Source organism: Triplophysa rosa, linkage group LG7 (assembly GCF_024868665.1).
Source record: "Triplophysa rosa linkage group LG7, Trosa_1v2, whole genome shotgun sequence".
NCBI classification, from domain to species: domain Eukaryota; kingdom Metazoa; phylum Chordata; class Actinopteri; order Cypriniformes; family Nemacheilidae; genus Triplophysa; species Triplophysa rosa.
The window spans coordinates 3,951,759-3,970,144 of record NC_079896.1 but is presented as its reverse complement, the minus strand read 5'-3'; the positions used below and the strand labels follow the sequence as shown (position 1 = coordinate 3,970,144).

Here is an 18,386-nt window from a genome sequence, read left to right as displayed (position 1 = left end):
GGACAACCTTCACATGTAATGTGTGCTACAAGTTAACACAGGCCTCTTTAAAGAAAAATGAACTTCTTCCGTAGAGCTGCAATGTGTAACTTTTTCTTCCCTATCGTCATCTCTGTTTCAAAAATTAAATGGCAAGTTACTTTACGAGCTTGTTTTACGCGAGTTGAAGTCAGATGACGTCAAACTGACACCTTTTAGCAAAATCGGGATGCTGCGTTCCAGACAACTCGGATTCTGAGTATTCTCGACCTCATTCCTGGAAATAAACGTCTGGAGCGGCAAAAACTAAGTCGGTTATCCGACCAATGAGCAGATCGATCAACCCCGACCTCAGCGAGACGCATCAGTTGACGTCACGGACAAGATGACGGCTAGCCGTTCGCAACCTTATGTGGACCGTAAACCAACTTTAAACTATTTTTTCCATCACGTAACATGTATGAACATGAACGTTAACATATCCAGAAACTGTTTATGAACAAATTCCCACGTTTTGTATTGCTACCATATAACGGTAACGTAGAATGCTGTTATGTTCTCTCTGTGTCTCATCGTAAGCTTACCAATCGGGGTAAGGGGACAGTTTTCAACACATTTTTTTTGTAATCGCTCATTAACTTATTTTTATTTTTAATTAATTTTTATAATTGTAGTAACCTATTATACGTAAAAATTTAACTTGTTATAATATTTCAAAATGATTTATAATGCCAACAAAAAGAAGTGAATTCACTTTTGAAGCTAGAGACAGTGTGAATGCAAAGAGGGTGTAAATTATATATTTTTGCCCGTACCGTGCCTATAGTCCATAGTTCAGTAACTGGCAAATTGTTTTACGTATTTTCTGTTTGTACACTCCTGATGTTATTATTAAAATATTTCAGTAACTGATTCACAGAGTCCAGTATGTTAATAGCTATTTTGTTATTTCAGTTATTTAGACTCATTAGATAATTGAACATTTTATGTTCATGACTAAGCAGGTTAATAGATGTAATGCATAGTTAAACCAGTTTAATGGCTTTCTGAAAATTAAAAGTATTTTACTTGTAATTTATCATAGCGAATGTGCTGGTAAGCTAATCTTTCTCTCTTTGTAGGTGTTAACCTGAACCGTTATTAAGTAAATACTCAAAGCTGAATTTGATCACTGATGTGAGACCAGTTTTACTGGCTGTGCTCCTGCATGTGTACTTGTCCAGAAATGTAGCTGCTTATGTTTTTCTCGGTTGAATTTTTGCCTTCGGGTCAAATGAGGACCGTCAGTTTCGGTTCCAAGCAAAATAAGCTCATTTTCAGCTGTTAGCGAAAGTACAGGACATACTTCTAGATTAATGCTCTTCTCGCTTCTGCAGATCTTATCTTGCTCTTCCTATTTTTAATCTTTAAATGAACCTTCTTGGAGGAGTTTTGTGTTTTGAAAGGATCAAGGATCGGTCAAGATGTCTGTGTTTTGGGTCAGACTCAGAATGCTCTGACTGTGGCGGGTACAAGGCCTGTACTAGGTGCTTCCCATCATGCTTTGTGTGTGGTAGAGATTTTAACCAGCTACAATATTGATGTTATTGAAATAAAATTGGACTTTCTGGATGCATGTTCTTATTCTTATTGTGAACTAGTCATGTTATTCCAGAGTAAAAAAAGCTTTGTCTTCAAAATCCTTCATCAAAATCGAATCGACTCCGCCTCTAAAATGACTTCTAGAATAATGATATATAAATGTGCTCAGTCTATACAATCCAGTCTATTTCCGATAGATTCGATCAAGTCCAGTCTGCGCTTTTCTCAATGAATATTCTTTCACATTACACAAGTAAAATGTTTTGCAAATTTCATTTTTTGTTGAAACCCGATGTGATTAGATTCAGTTACACGTTTCTAGGAAAGATAAGGGTCATGCTGCAAGCTGTGTGTAAAATAAAGTCTATTTAGGTTCTTATTAAAAAAGAAAGTAAGAGAGGAATAGAAAGAAATGAATGTAATGATATTTTTTCTGCTGTTATGTTTTTTTTTGTTATGTGTTACGCAAAATGGATAATCATGAGATTAAGAAAAATGATGTAAATCCTGTTTTACCCCCTTTTTTCCTCTAGGAGCAACAAAAGAGATTGGATCTGCTTTGACCAGGATGTGCATGAGACATAGAAGCATCGAGAACAAACTCAAATTGTTCACCACGTAAGACTCTTCAATTCAGTTTTCTTTTTCATAAGATGATTAGTTTTATTATTAACAACGATTATTATGTGTTATGCAGCACATTATGCACAGAAGTTTAATCATTGTGTGTGTTGCAGGGCCCTTATGGATAACTTGATAGCGCCGTTAGAACTGAAGATTGAGGAGTGGAAGAAGGTTTCCAGTCAGTTGGATAAAGATCATGCCAAAGGTATCAGCCTCTTTCCCTGTGTGATATAATCTGGATTCGATGGGTTTAGTATTTTTAGGAGGAATCATTTTGTGACCCAGGAGGTAAAGGACCGTTGTAATCCTTTACTTGGGACTGTTTCAGGCTAACTACGAAAGCACTAAAGATATTCATTCTTGAAGACCAACACTGTCAGATGAACCATCCTGTTAGCTGTGTTTGGTGAACGCTATTAATAATTGAATGGCTTTTCTCTGCGGGAGTCACTCGGAACATTTTTATTACAGCACATAATGGATCATTAATTCATAAGAACAAATCATTATATGTCATATAAAAGATTAGTCGGTCAATTACTCCGCAGTTAGCATGCCCGTACACCCACACGCTATCCCAATCGTTTTTCTGAGGTCACGGTGGGGTTCGTTTCATTCTACGTCAGTTTGAAGAACTTCTTAGTGATGTTTGCTTAGACAAGCATCATTCATGTTGTTCATACTTAGGGGTTACGATTTAAACAGACCCTTGTAGACTGCCATTGAAGGAGGGATTCAAGCCATATCCAGGGATGACCGGGGTTCAACCACATAGCAACAGACTAAAAACTCTGAACAGCTTAGCAACAGCATGCTGTAGCAAAGGCCTGGAAAACACCTTGACTTTGGCACAGGCACCTTTCCCAAAACAGACATGGACTGTCTTTCATGTATCATGCTCTTACTGAAAAGGCTAAAGTTTTCTTTCACCTCTTTTGTTTTTAGAATATAAAAAAGCACGCTCGGAGATCAAGAAGAAATCCTCCGACACAATAAAACTACAGAAGAAAGTTAAAAAAGGTAAGAACCATCTATAGTGGTTTTGAGGTCATTTATTAGGGGAACATAAAAGGACACCTTTGGTAAATAGTGCTGTAATTTTGTTTTGTGGTTGCAGAAATTCCTGATCATCTTTTCAGACACACACTCATGTTTCTCCATCAGGTCTCTTTGTGTTAACACAATAGGACAGGCCCGTGGCTTCTGTTGGCACCACACCCCATGTTGTCATAGTACCACGCCTCGTGTTGTTATAGCAACATCCTTGCCAATCTTGTCCCCGGTTAAACTGAACGTGATATGTTTCTGTTAAGTTGTTTCTCAGCTTCGTTAAAACGCGCGACAAATACTGTAGCAAGGCATACGTGGAAATTCTAGGCATGATCATGAAGGAATATTTGGCAACATAAACTAACTAAAGCGATCAACAATGTGTCATATTTTATCTCTGAAATTAAACGAAAGAAATGGGGAATTATAGTTCGCTTATTAAAAAAATGAAGCCACCGTTTTTAGGTCAAATACATTTCTATATGACTCAAAATACTGTCAAGTAGTTTTTTAAATTGTAAAGTACGTCATGGAAATATTTGTTGTAATGCCTGATGTATGCTGATTTTAAAATATATAATGTAATACAGTGACAATCATCAATAACATTGGTTTTCCAACGACTTAAAGTACAATGTTTGGATACATTATGATAATGAGAATTTAAAGAACAAAATGTCATTTATTTTCAGAACAATTGTCTTAATGCAAAACTAAAATGTAGGATTTAGTATGCCTCATTTTTTAGTGCAAAATATCATTTGTTGATTTGTTCTTTTGCGTTAAAAATAGCCCCAAACTTGTTTTCGACCCTTTTGTAATAGACAGTTAATGGAGGTTTGATTATAATTTGAATATTATTTACATAATTTTGAGTGTTAGAAACAAGGTTAAGATGGAAGGAAAGTCACAGCTATGTTCTGCTGTGAGGCAGGTGAAGAAATGGAATCGAGACGGGATGAAAGAAAGAGCTCTCTGTGTGTACAGCATGCAGATGCGTTCTGTCATTATAGTGGGTGTCGACCGCTTTAGTGTGTGTGTGTGGACAGCAGTAAGAGACTTGAACAGTCATCAAACGTCTGTTTTAGAGGTCATTGCTCCCTTTACTTCGCATCCACTCTTACACAAGTGCTTGGTCAACAGTACCGGAGGACATGATCAAATGATTTTAGAAACATCAGTTTGCTGTGGATTCAAACATAAGTGTGATCATAGACTGAAAGAATGGTGGTGTGTTTTACCATGTTGAAAAGATGAGGCACCAGGCACTATTTGCAGTTTAGGGTTTTTTATCATCAGGAGTTGAGATGGCTAATTGATGAGTTCATGCAGACGTGTGCAAAATGCTTTTGATGAATTGTCACCAAAATATTTTATAGCACAAACTACTACACTATCAGAGCGGAAAGAGGTCTCACGTCCTTCCTGTCAGTGACATGTCATCTTTCCCAACATTGCGTTCATAAACCATTTCTGGTTTTCCTGGTTTTAAAATGTACTATTTGTAGATATGCGTTTAGGTAAAAATGATAGTTTTTCTTACATTATGTGAACAACTAACAATATTTGACCAAATTTCAAATACTAATATTGTTTCTATTTGCAGAAAATGAAAACTGGATAAACGGGTTAAAAGAACTATAAAAGATGCTCTGTATTTTTTCAGACCTAAATACTGCAAAGAAAACAAGTTCATATTCACTTTGAAGCAATGCAACAGTAATGTTTGTACATGTGTTTAGGAAAAGTTTAAAAAAAATGTTTCCGTGTGATAACCTGGATTTTTATAAGTTTTCATGTGTCTTTCACATTGCTGTTGGATGACTTTGTCACTCCTGAGATTTGATTTTATTGAAACGCAACAGACACTGGACTGGAATGGCCACAATACATCTGGAAATGCTGATTTTAAACAATATTTTGGAATGGTCACTTAATCTTTTCCGTGGCTGTATGTGTATATTTATGAACATGTTGATTTATAAAGTGTTAAATAAATCAACCAAAATCATATACTTGTAGTGCCTCTCCTTAAGAGAGACCTTTGATATAACAAGTCCTGGTGTGTGTGGGAGTATGAGAAAAACACAGTCATGTCTTGAGGTCAGTATTACGAAGTCTGATTCATCGGATGGGGCTGAATGATTCAGAGGTGATTCCATAAACCCATCCGTGTGCTGCCATAACAGATGGGGGGAGAATTACTGTAACACCGTGTCTACACCGGACGCGGAGCGTTGTGACGCAACAAAAGACAATAGAACGCATTAGAACCCATTATAATTTTACATTTTGTCCACACTGGATGCGGTGCATCAATTCCATTAGAACAAGCCATGTGTCGCGTCGCATCGCACCACGCCGCGTCTAGTGTAGACGCGTGTAAATATGGCATCTAGACCCCTGTTGCCTCTTGAAGTGCACATTTACCTTTACATCCCACATATATGTTCTGCTCAGAGGTCTATAGGGGGAGACCGAGCAAAACTGAATTATTAAAACACATGCACATTAGTATTCCTATAATGTTGTTGGTCTGTTTAAGATGGTGTGAAGAACACAGTCTCTGGAGAGATTTCCTGACAGCCCCTCGCTTGCCTTTCCTTTTCTTTCCACATCAGTTACATCACGGCTGTATCCTAATTTTAGTTTGCATACTATGCTTTTTTACTTCTGTAGGACACAAAACAAGATATTTCGAAAAATGCTGGTGTACAACATTAGACATTGTGTACGGACACAAAACTACTCAGACATTTTTTGAGAATATCTCGTTTTGGGGTTCGACAAAAGAAAGGCTCTTAATGTTAAACGTCTCTGCTCCCAGAAAACCTGCACACCTGCCTCCGTGATGTGTTTACGGGGAGGCGTTTGGTGATGACATCATAGCTTCCAAGCACATGACACACACTCATACACCTCCGTCTGAAGAGCCTGACAATGTTCCCTTCATCTCCTCTTTAAATGAAGACTTTGTTTTATGAGTAACCACCGTGTCGCTCCCACCACAACACCTTTATAAAACAGTCAGCTCCTCCTAATGGTTTAGGCTTTTCCTCCTGATTTTGCTTCATAATAAAAAATGTCTTGTGTTTTACGTTATTTTGCGCTTTGTTTAACTCAAGGCTCTAAAGACTGTTTCATCGGACGCGCACGCGCCTGACCCCCAGTTAACTTTCGGTTTGTGTTTGGCTAGTGTCTAATAATATAACACTTTATTATTTTTTTAGTTTGTTTATATTAATTTGTATTATTGTTTTACTGTATAATTATTGTATTAAATAAACGATTTGTTTAATTTTGTTGTATGTTCATTTTATTAAATATGATAATATTTAATTAAATATTTGTTTAATAGGTCCTGTAGTTCAGTCGCATTTAAAGAAACTGTATGGTACAATGACATCTAGCGGTTGAGCTCGGTATCGCAGTCTAAATTCTAAATATCGGAGAGGCAAGTTTAGCCAAGTAACGGTTCTTCTCGGTTTCTTTTGATTGTTATCAGAAATAATCTACAGGCACTGTATTGTTTGTGAATGTGTACCGGAAGTTCAGTTGGGGGTCACAGAAGTGCGCATGCGCAGTAACGTTTGTTTATGTTGTTAAGATGAAACGTCTATATTCTAAAACGGCAAATAGTCTCCCGTGATGTACTTCAAATGAAGCTGTACTTTTATCTTGTGGACAAGTCATGGGATTTATCAACAGACCTACTGACCTTTACCTTTACACTTTAACTGACCCCGTCCATAAACTGCTCCTGCCCGACCCAAATTCATATCTTCATGTCATGCCTTTAGGCCATGTATGATGGTGTAATGGTCTTAACATCACACATACTACAGCACAAGGTCATTACACTCAAGGACTGAGGTTTACATTTATGCTCGGAAGGTCAAAGAATTTAATTGGATTTCGCAACCGTAACGAGAAGTATGAACTGCTTGAATCTTAAAAACGCATACGCAGCACTTAATGGATTTGCAGGGGTTGTTTAGGTTCAGGTTTAGGTAATGTGGCTTTGTGCAATGTTCATTTTATATTTATTTGGTCTTTTGCACATGCTCTTAAGTTAAATTTAAGATCAGTAAATGCCTAAATAAATTTTAACCAGACTTTTGTCTAATTTGCAAGTAATCGGCGAACTTGGAACTCTTATAACTAACTAATAATAGACGGTTTCATCGGACACTTGCGCCTGGATGGAAGGTAACTTCCTGTCTGTGTTTGTTTATCGGTCTGGCTATTGGCTAATATTATAACTATTTATATTTAATTTATATTGAAAATTAAATTGATTTATATTATTCTTTTATTGTATACTAATTGTATTAAATAAACGATTTGTTAAATTTTGTTGAATGTTAATTTTATGGAATAAACAATTTGTTGAATGGGTCGTGTAACTTAATAATCGGTTGAGATTGGTATCGCAGTCTAAATTCAAAATATTGACGTTTAGCCAAGTAACGGTCCTTCTTGGTTTCTTTTGCTTGTTATCAGAAATAATCTACAGGCACTATATTGTTTGCAGATGTGTTCAGGAAGTTAAGTTCCGTCCACAAACGCGTGCATGCGCCGTGACGTTTGATTATGTTGTTGCTTTGAAACCATCTATATAATGTCTAGGATCAGTCATTTTATGAAATCAATCTATGTAATGTATGTTTGTCGGAGTAACAGAGAAAATGCACAGTTTGATACGTGAATATATGGAAGAACACAACAAACATGAGCAGATTTGTTGATGTGGATCAAGCGTTGGCAGCTCAGCCAATAGGATTGAAGAGACGTCATATTGAAAAAAGAAATCGCCATAGCTCTGCAATATCTTGTATTTTTTGTATCATGATATAATATGCACGATGTATACATGATATGAAGGGGAATATTTTGTTGATTTTAAAAGGTTTTAAAATAGATTTTAATAGTTCAGCCAGTCATGAATTACCCTCAAGTTGTTCCACACCTATATACATTTCTTTGTTTGGTTGAACATAAGGATATTTGGAAGAACGTTAGCAACTGAGATTTCTGGGACATCATTGACTGCCATTGTAGAAAAAAATGGTAGTCAAAGGTGCCCTGAAACTGTATGCTTTCCTTAATTCTTTAAAATATCTCATTTTGTGTTCAACAGAACAAAAAAAATGATACAATAATTTTTCCTTCTATGGTACTCGATGTCCCAGAAATGTCAGTTGCGAATATTTTTCCAAATATCTTTCTTTGTGTTCATCGGAAACCAAAAAATGTATACAGGTTTGGAACAACTTGAGGTTGCGTAAATGATGACAGAGTTATTCTTTTTGGGTGGAGTATCCCTTTAAGCATATGCATCTTTTCTTTGAATTAAATGTTAAATTTACTTTCAGCATCTTTGTGTAAATTCTAATTGCAATCGCTAAATTGTATATTATCACATAGATTCAATGGTGTCAACTACCGTGCTTGGTAGATATCAACATTGAAACCCACACCGTACAGTCCGTGCTGTGTAGTAACACTGTCTAGGAGGTATTATATGATGTGAGGCCTGTCTCTGTCAGCTGTGCTTTAAATGAAACACATGCACACCATAAACACCACCTGTGCGCTCTTACTATAGATAATGTCAATGCTGTTACCATCCAGAACACAACCATAGATCTGTCGTCATGCCTGAATGTGATTGGTCAATGGAATGAGCTCAGAGATGCTCTCGGACTGATTGCTAAAGACTGATGATTTTGCAGCAATCATTTGCATGGGTTTAAAAACATTGTGAAGCGCAGGTTGTGCTGCCACCTAGTGGCAAAACGTAATTCTGATATTTTCATTGGTTTGTGTTTGCGCAGGTAAAGACGAGGTGAGGATGCAGCTGGACTCTGCTCTTCAAGACGTCAACACGCGCTACGCTGTGCTGGAGGAGACGGAGAAGAGAGCCGTGTGTCGAGCACTTATCGAGGAAAGAGGACGTTTCTGCTCCTTCGTCACGATGCTCAAACCCGTCCTGGTGAGAGTTTAAACGGAGCGTTACAGTTGGTGTTAATATCTGTTTTGAATGATTTGCTCACTAGTGGATGACAGTGCAGAAACGTGAGCATGTTGAAGTTGTAAAAGTTAATACATCGTAATTTTCTCCAGCGGTTTGTTGGTTGCGCAGGTCGTTTAATATTCCGTTTGCTAAATATTCAGTTGTCTTCAATTTCATACACAATACATCACTGTCTAGCCAAATTTCGATGGTTGCTTAGTTTTGCCTCAATATTGTCTTACATCCTGTCAGGACGAGGAGATAAGCATGCTGGGGGAGGTCACTCACTTACAGACGATTCTAGAAGATCTTGGCACCCTGACGACCAATCCAAACTCACTGCCCCCTGCAAGTGAACAGGTACTGTGTGTCTTTGATAGAAATAAAGTTGTGTGTCTCGCTCTTCCTGACGTCCTGTCTCGCTCTCTCTCTGAGTCTTGTGTCCTCACTTAGTCTGCCCTGCCTCATTCTCCCCGATGTCCTGTCTCTCTGTTGACATCCGGTCTCAATCTTTCTGACATCCTGTCTGGATCTTTCTGATGTCCTGTCTCACTCTCTCTCTTACATCCTACCTCACCTGCTCTCCCCCTGATGTCCTGTCTCACTCTCCCCCTGACGTCCTGTCTCGCTCTCCCCCTGACGTCCCGTCTCGCTCTCCCCCTGACGTCCCGTCTCGCTCTCCCCCTGACGTCCCGTCTCGCTCTCCCCCTGACGTCCTGTCTCGCTCTCCCCCTGACGTCCTGTCTCGCTCTCCCCCTGACGTCCTGTCTCGCTCTCCCCCTGACGTCCTGTCTCGCTCTCCCCCTGACGTCCTGTCTCGCTCTCCCCCTGACGTCCTGTCTCGCTCTCCCCCTGACGTCCTGTCTCGCTCTCCCCCTGACGTCCTGTCTCGCTCTCCCCCTGACGTCCTGTCTCGCTCTCCCCCTGACGTCCTGTCTCGCTCTCCCCCTGACGTCCTGTCTCGCTCTCCCCCTGACGTCCTGTCTCGCTCTCCCCCTGACGTCCTGTCTCGCTCTCCCCCTGACGTCCTGTCTCGCTCTCCCCCTGACGTCCTGTCTCGCTCTCCCCCTGACGTCCTGTCTCGCTCTCCCCCTGACGTCCTGTCTCGCTCTCCCCCTGACGTCCTGTCTCGCTCTCCCCCTGACGTCCTGTCTCGCTCTCCCCCTGACGTCCTGTCTCGCTCTCCCCCTGACGTCCTGTCTCGCTCTCCCCCTGACGTCCTGTCTCGCTCTCCCCCTGACGTCCTGTCTCGCTCTCCCCCTGACGTCCTGTCTCGCTCTCCCCCTGACGTCCTGTCTCGCTCTCCCCCTGACGTCCTGTCTCGCTCTCCCCCTGACGTCCTGTCTCGCTCTCCCCCTGACGTCCTGTCTCGCTCTCCCCCTGACGTCCTGTCTCGCTCTCCCCCTGACGTCCTGTCTCGCTCTCCCCCTGACGTCCTGTCTCGCTCTCCCCCTGACGTCCTGTCTCGCTCTCCCCCTGACGTCCTGTCTCGCTCTCCCCCTGACGTGCTGTCTCGCTCTCACTATCTCTCTGACGTCCTGTCTCGCTCTCTCTCTGACGTCCTGTCTCGCTCTCTCTCTGACGTCCTGTCTCGCTCTCTCTCTGACGTCCTGTCTCGCTCTCCCTGACGTCCTGTCTCGCTCTCCCTGACGTCCTGTCTCGCTCTCCCTGACATCCTGTCTCGCTCTCCCTGACGTCCTGTCTCGCTCTCCCTGACATCCTGTCTCGATCTCCATGACGTCCTGTCTCGCTCTCCCCCTGATGTGCTGTCTCGCTCTCACTATCTCTTTAATGTCCTGTCTCGCTCTCTCCCTGACGTCTTGTCTTGCTCTCCCTGACGTCCTGTCTCGCTCTCCCTGACGTCCTGTCTCGCTCTCCCTGACGTCCTGTCTCGCTCTCCCTGACGTCCTGTCTCGCTCTCCCTGACGTCCTGTCTCGCTCTCCCTGACGTCCTGTCTCGCTCTCCCTGACGTCCTGTCTCGCTCTCCCCCTGGTGTCCAGTCTCGCTCTCACTATCTCTCTAATGTCCTGTCTCGCTCTCTCTCTGACATTCTGTCTTGTGCTTTCTGACGTCCTGCCTCACTTTCTCTCTGATGCCCGGTCTCGCTCTCTCTGATGTGCTGTCTCACTCTCTGATGTCCTTTCGTCCTGTTCTTTTCCCTGTTGTCTTGTCTCACTATTTTAAAGTTCATTCTTACTCTTTCTTACGTTCAGTTTTGCTCGCACTGATGTTTTGTTTCGTTGTCTTCATGCAGGTTATTCTTGATCTTAAAAGCTCTGACTACAGCTACACGTATCAGACTCCACCTGCGTCACCTAGCAACACGTTATCACGCAAGAGCAGCATCAGCAGGTAAGTTGAGTGAAAGGCCGTTTAATTAAAAGTTTGTCTAACAAGTTGTAACTAAAGATTTAAAGCAAGCTAAGGATCCTCGTGGGTTTGATATTTTGAGAATTTTATCTGTGATATAATAGGGACATGATCTCTCACTTTCTTCAGTACCTACACCTCTGTACGTCATGTCCCATCTTTGGACTCCATATCAAGTGCAGTTGATGGGCTTCACCTGCGGCCACCAGACGTAACACAGGTATCACAGACAAACTATGTCATTCCTTTTTTTTCCTTTCTTACCAGTGCCAAACACTAATCTAGAGCTACAAAACTCAAATTGTTTCAGCATGTCACTTAAAATACACATTCAGCAACATTAAGCCCGGATAAATGCCAAATCCAGACCCCAATCAAGAATACAGAAAACGAGAAATGGACTATATGCGGCTTTGTTTACATCACGCTGCGGCTGTGTATAATTTCTATGATAATAATTGACTTCACAAAACCAGTGAAATTTAAAGGTCTAAAGAGCCAAAGAGCTTTTAGAACATGAATGTTGAGAATTTGACAGGGTTTGGATACGACACCGTCTAATGACGTTTCTCTTCTTGCATTTCTCCCTGCTCCTCATCTCCACCCCTCAGCGCTCACGCAGTCCTCTCCTCCTGCCGGGAGGAGAGGAGGGCGCTCGCTCACACAGCAGTTCTCCCACAATCCTCCGCACCGCCCGTCGCGGGCCACACCCACGCCACAGGAGCACTGTGAGCATCGACTCGTTGTCGTGCTGTGTGTTAACTGTGAATGGACTGTCAATGACTAAATCATCACTGCATGTACTTTTGTACACTTACCTCTAATGGGTATTTGTCAGTGTCTGTGTGTGGAGGATGTGTTTGTGGCTCAGAGAGCTCCCTCTGCAGGCCATTACGGAAGTGCACCTTTTGATAATCCTATATGGATTATTTATGGATTGTACCATCGTTCATACTTTGTATACTTATTTTCTTGAATGAAAGTTGTATGAAGAATTGTGTGCAGTCATGTAACGTATGATGTGCAGAAACACAATTATTTGATTTTATTAGTCATCTTTTCTTTGCCGTGCTCATTTCAATATCTTTTCAATATTTATATGATTTTTTGCAGGGTCTGATTTACAATAATTGACTACCTGACTGCACATAAACTTAAATGTCACATCAGTTGTATCATGTCCCCCCTCTGCGTTAACACAAAAGCACATTAACCATTATAACCCGCATGGCTGCTTCTAAACTGACTCACAAATCTTCGAGTACATCATTTTTTCCATTGCCTGACCTGTGTTTCAATGGAACAATAAGAAACTCTGTTCTTGTTGTAGGATCAAAGTGGCATTAACAGCCAGCCTTGGCAAGGTCCAAACGCCCCAGGCACAGAGAACGGGACCTCCATGCCCCCACCACACAAAGTGTACGGTGGTCATGAGGAAAGATCCAGGACCCTGTCCACCTCCAGCAAGGTAAACGCTTGTTTTTGTACAGAATTGATGAATTAAGTATTTTACACTGTTAAGGGTTTGTGAATAACTCTGCATATTGCTCGTGTTCCACAATTTTTTCCACAAAGTATAACATTTACACAAGTAAAAATAATAGCACACCTACGCTTCAAATGATCTATTAGAGGACGTTTAAAGTGGAGTCTGTACTGTTAATGGCTGAATTAATTGCAGAACATTGCGAAGAGGAACAAGTCTGATTAATGTTGCATGAATAACTTCCTTGTGAACACTGTCGTTTTTTGTATAGTATTATTAGTCTAAGTGTGGGGTGATAATGAAGTATTAAAGAGCTGGTGCATTAATATGATTGCAATGGAGATTAAAATGGAGCTCATTCAGACTGCTTCAATGAACAAAATCAAACCTCAGGAGTGACATAAGGTCATCCGACAGCAATGTGAAAGACTGACAGCATGACAAGACACATGAAAACTGTGATAAAAATCGAGGTTATCACATAAAATTATTATCACATTATTAGCCTTAAAAGTATTAATACAATTATTATTGTTGTAATGCTTTAAAATAAAAATGAACTTGAGGTCTGAAAAAATACAGAGCATCTTATCTGTCACTTTGACAGTTCTGTCTCCAGTTTTCATTTTCTGCAATTAAATGCAAATATAAAGTCTTTGACACATCACACTCTCACACAGAGTCTGTTATTATATCCATTTGTAAAGCTTTGGTGTGCCGACTTTATTAATATATTTTTGCAATGACCGTGACTTTAGAATTTTTCTCTTAACTCTGATTGGTTGTCATCCCCGTCCATAGCCACAGACAGGCAGAGATCAGCTGACTCTTGGGCTGGGAGGCGGGCTTAACTCGGAAGCTCCTCGGACCAGCCGAGATTCCCTCCATTGCTCCAGTGGATACAGCACGCAGACCACTACACCGTCGTGCTCTGAAGACACCATACCCTCACAGCATGGTCAGTATCACACATTTATGCATGAGCTATTTTTTGAGTCTTTATTACACATGCACACTTCAACACACATGCAGAGAGATTTTAAAACCATCTATTTTACTTTTGCTCATTTTGTTTAAACCTATTTTTCTGTTCCTTGGTGTAGCGTATTTTACTTGAGCACAATTTAGTGACGTCACATTTTACATCACTGATGCTCAATAGACACCATAATCTGATTTGTGGTTTGGGAATCACATTTGCCTTTTTGACATAAAATAATCATTTTAGATCCAATTTGATGTGCTTTCGCATATCACAGACACAGATTTTCGCCAGTGCGTGTTTTGGGCCTTTTGTATGTATGTTAAACGTACTTTATTGTTCTTTTACAGCGATAAAGAAAGAACCACCTCTATATGGTAGGTTTCTGAATGTCATTGCACAGACTGACTTGATTGCTCTCATTGTGTTCATATGCAAATAATCAACAGCATAAAATGTCATTTCTTAAGAGGAATCCATGTCATGTCGCAGGCGTACGCTTGTTTAAAGACTGTTATCTATATGCTTGATCGAGTATAATCGTGAGATTCTTGCATCTCATTGGCTGTCATCTCTGTTGTCCATATTCACATATCATGAGTTAAAACACAGAGCTCACAGTTTGTGCAAGTCATTTTTATTCATTTTCTAAGGGAGATAATTCAGTACTATTGTTGTGTTTACATAGCTTTTCCATTATTTATTTATATTTAAACAAATCGTCACCTTGGAATTTTAAGGTTCTATCTGCATTCTGTCAGTTTTGAGATAACGAGCTTCAAAGTTTCTGTATTCCATTTGACTCCAAACAAAAGTAAGAAAAAAATGTACACAACATAAAGAAACAAACATCACATACAGTAAATAAGTTGTCACAGAATAAGAATATGTGAGTAACTAAATTTTGACAAAAACGTCAGATAGAACCTTACAGTTCCAAGGCGACAAAATGTTTATTTTACTATATAAAACTATGAAAAATGATGTTTTTGTTATGGTTATAATGTAATGTGTACGATCAGTTATTTTTTCAATAATCGCTGCCTGAATATATAAATTCAACATTTCTTTTTTTAATCGATTTTAAAAGTGCTATCACTAATTACTAAAGACTACAGTCGATCTTGTTTTAAACTGACATTTTCTCTTTGTTTTGTCTCTCTCCCAGATTATGATTATATCTCTCTTCATGGTGGAGAGGACGGCCACGGTCAGTCAGATTTTGATAAATCATCTACGATTCCTCGCAACAGCGACCTGAGTCTGAATTACCGCAAAATGTTTCAAAGTAAGAGGCCGGCATCCACCGTCAGCCTGCTGATGGACCCCGAGCCTATAGGGCCCCACACGGCAACTATTCGCCGTAAACCCTCCAGCAAGCCCAACATTCGCCGTGGCACCATCAGTGGAGGAGTTCCCATACCGATCTCCACACCACAGGTATTTCGGGATTAGAATAATCTGGACAATTTTGTAAACAAACACAAGTGGCTTAGAAGCAAACTAATTCCAACAAAATACAAACTGCCACATTTTGTATATCTATTATATATAACTATTTATCATAGTTGTGGTTTTGTTTTCTTATTGTAGTACGGTATGAAAACCGCTTTTATCTTCACTCTTAGGTTCCACTGAAGGCGTCTGTTTCCACAGCCGGTCTGAGCGGCAGCGAGGAGGCCGTGTGCCCGACAGGCGTGATGCAGAGTAACCGCCTACCTGGATCAGATCTGGCTCACACCAAACATAACCTCTGTACGTCCACCCAAAGCCTGAGCGCCATGCCACCCCCGTACTATTCCATGTTCCCCGGGCAGCCACCGGTGGGCGGCGCAGAGCAGCTTTATCAAATGAGCAAACAACAGCAGTATGCGCTGCATCAACAACAGCAGAGGAAGTATCAACAACAGTGTCAGCAACAACAGCAAAATAATCAACAACAGCCGCAGCAGCAAAATAATCAACAACAACAGTACAGACAACAACAGCAACAATATAGTCAACAACCGCAGCAACAATACAGTCAACAACCGCAGCAACAATACAGTCAACAACCGCAGCAACAATACAGTCAACAACAACAGCAACAATACAGTCAACAACAACAGCAACAATACAGTCAACAACCGCAGCAACAATACAGTCAACAACACCAGCAATACAAACAACAGTATAATCAACAACAACATTACAATCAACAACAGCAATACAGTCAACGACAGCAACAATACAATCAACAGCAGCAGCAGCAGTATCAAGAACTGGGATGTCAAAAAGAGCTCCAGCAGAAATTTAAACAACAGAAGCCTCAAACACATCCTTGTCAACAGCAACAGAACCAACATCAGCCGCCGAATGCGACGGTTCACATTTCCAGCGCGCCGACCGAAAGCGTCCAGCCCGACTTGACCCAACCTGCTGTGAACCGCTCCGACAGCGTTCCCGATCCGGGCAGCGGAGGTGACATGCTGAGCATGATCCGCAGAGTCAAACTACGTCGGACACTTACCAACGATCGTTCGGCACCTTTCATCACACCCGACCATCTCAACTGAACTTTGATCTTTTCGCCGAATGGATCAGTAGATTTTTACAGTTGTGTGGCTTCGCGACTTTTCGTTTCACAGCATTTTTTATTGGTGACATTTGCGTATACTTTCATTAAGTAGAGAAAAAACTGTTCATTTATGAATGATTCCTGCAACGAGACATTTTCGGTTCTGGAAAATCCGTTTTGATTTATCTACACTGTGCTTGAAGATCAAACTTTGTCAGACTTGGAAAAGTTGTAGATGCAGTGTCCGTACGAATGTCGCCTCGATACGTTAAAGTTCATTCTGCAGGCTGTGCGCTTCATACATGTAAACTGATATATAGATACAGATATATATATATGTATTTAGATTTACAGATTGATCGTTCAAGCTTTTAAGGTATATCAAATTTATTTGTTTATGTTGTATTTGCGGAAGAAAAGCACTCGGCCTTCTGGTTAGAGATCAAAAACCTCTGTATATATTAGCGAACTGAGAGATTGTTGTATTATTCTTGTTTTTTGTTTGTTTCGGAAATTACATAAAGCAGCGCTAGACGTCTATTTTTGTACAGTTTAGAGGAAAGGAAAACTGCACCACTGCCTTTAATCCGCCCAACTACTGGACATGCGTTGCGGTTGCAGTAAACGCAGCCAATCAGAGGAAAGCAGGGAGGAAGTAAGAATTGGGTGGATGAATGAAGGACTGGAATAGTGCGTCATATTTGTGTTGCATATAACTGTGAGAGCTTACGAGGCATCACTGTGGTTATTTATTCGACCTGTCTGATTGCGAATCTTTTTTAATCGTTTGTTTACCAAAGCGTTGACGCTGTAGCTCTGTAGATGCGTACGACGCTGCTGTCCTTGAGGTATTTGGTATAAAGACTCATGTCTGATTCTCAAACTTGTGGCCCGCTTTGACTTTTTTTGAACGGTTGCATTACGACAGACAAGCCTTGGATTTCAAAAATTGCAACTCATTGATGTTTTATAGGTATTTACTTTTCTTTCACATAAAACACTATAAGAAATACTATATTCACAAAGTGAACTATTTTAAGGCCCTCATCATCTAAACGCACCTAAAAAGCAAAATCCTTCACAGCTTAAACCCAAATGGCAACGTTATCCGCACCTGGGGAATAAAATGCAGTTTGCGTAAAGATGCTTTTGTCATGAATATTGAAACCGAAGGATCAGTCCTGTTTTTTTTTCTGTGTTATTTTACTTTTCCACATGATTCTTTTTAGCCGTTTGGAGACTGTTTGTATAAAATCAAGCATAGTTTAGCCTATCTTTATTTTAAATACATTTTAGAATTTGATCTGAGAGCGCCTTACCCAGAATTCTCTTGGTTTTGCTGCCTTTTTCTTTTTATAATTGGAAGCCGACGCTGGACGTTGACTTGAAGTGCATCCCGTTTTAACATTTTTAATACCAGGTTTCTTGCATCAAGCATCATCTTTGTACTCTCACTATTTTTATCCATGTATGATGCTGTATGTAAATAAACCTGATATTCAGAAATGACTCAAAGTTTGGTGCTTGTGTGTGTGTGTACACTTTTGTTTTGTGGCAGCACCCATCGGAAGACGTCTGAACTCTTTGATGCGTCTTATCGTTTACTATTTCCATCTCGCACATGCTGGCAGGTGCGCTTCGTATTTGTTTAGACTTTTTGAAGTTCTCCTTTCTCCGTCTATAAAATGACTGCACATGAACTGACCTTACTCCCCGTTTTCTTGCTCTTTTATCTCCTTT

The 18,386-nt window shown here is 40.6% G+C and overlaps 1 protein-coding gene across 4 annotated transcripts in view; it reads left to right on the top strand.

The window, feature by feature from the left end:
- mtss1 (MTSS I-BAR domain containing 1) overlaps positions 1 to 18,155 on the top strand; it is a 48,616-nt gene extending 30,461 nt beyond the window's left edge. For 2 of the 4 annotated variants that reach the window (XM_057337722.1, XM_057337726.1), the window contains 13 exons: positions 2,094 to 2,178; positions 2,298 to 2,389; positions 3,130 to 3,204; positions 9,072 to 9,229; positions 9,503 to 9,610; positions 11,506 to 11,603; positions 11,751 to 11,841; positions 12,233 to 12,349; positions 12,952 to 13,089; positions 13,909 to 14,065; positions 14,440 to 14,466; positions 15,258 to 15,529; positions 15,718 to 18,155. In XM_057337722.1, coding sequence (XP_057193705.1) covers positions 2,094 to 2,178; positions 2,298 to 2,389; positions 3,130 to 3,204; positions 9,072 to 9,229; positions 9,503 to 9,610; positions 11,506 to 11,603; positions 11,751 to 11,841; positions 12,233 to 12,349; positions 12,952 to 13,089; positions 13,909 to 14,065; positions 14,440 to 14,466; positions 15,258 to 15,529; positions 15,718 to 16,644 — 2,345 coding nt within the window. In that variant the 3' untranslated portion in view covers positions 16,645 to 18,155. The remainder of the gene's footprint in view (positions 1 to 2,093; positions 2,179 to 2,297; positions 2,390 to 3,129; positions 3,205 to 9,071; positions 9,230 to 9,502; positions 9,611 to 11,505; positions 11,604 to 11,750; positions 11,842 to 12,232; positions 12,350 to 12,951; positions 13,090 to 13,908; positions 14,066 to 14,439; positions 14,467 to 15,257; positions 15,530 to 15,717) is intronic. The other 2 variants (XM_057337724.1, XM_057337723.1) reach the window with 2 other exon arrangements.
- Positions 18,156 to 18,386: the final 231 nt, after the last annotated feature.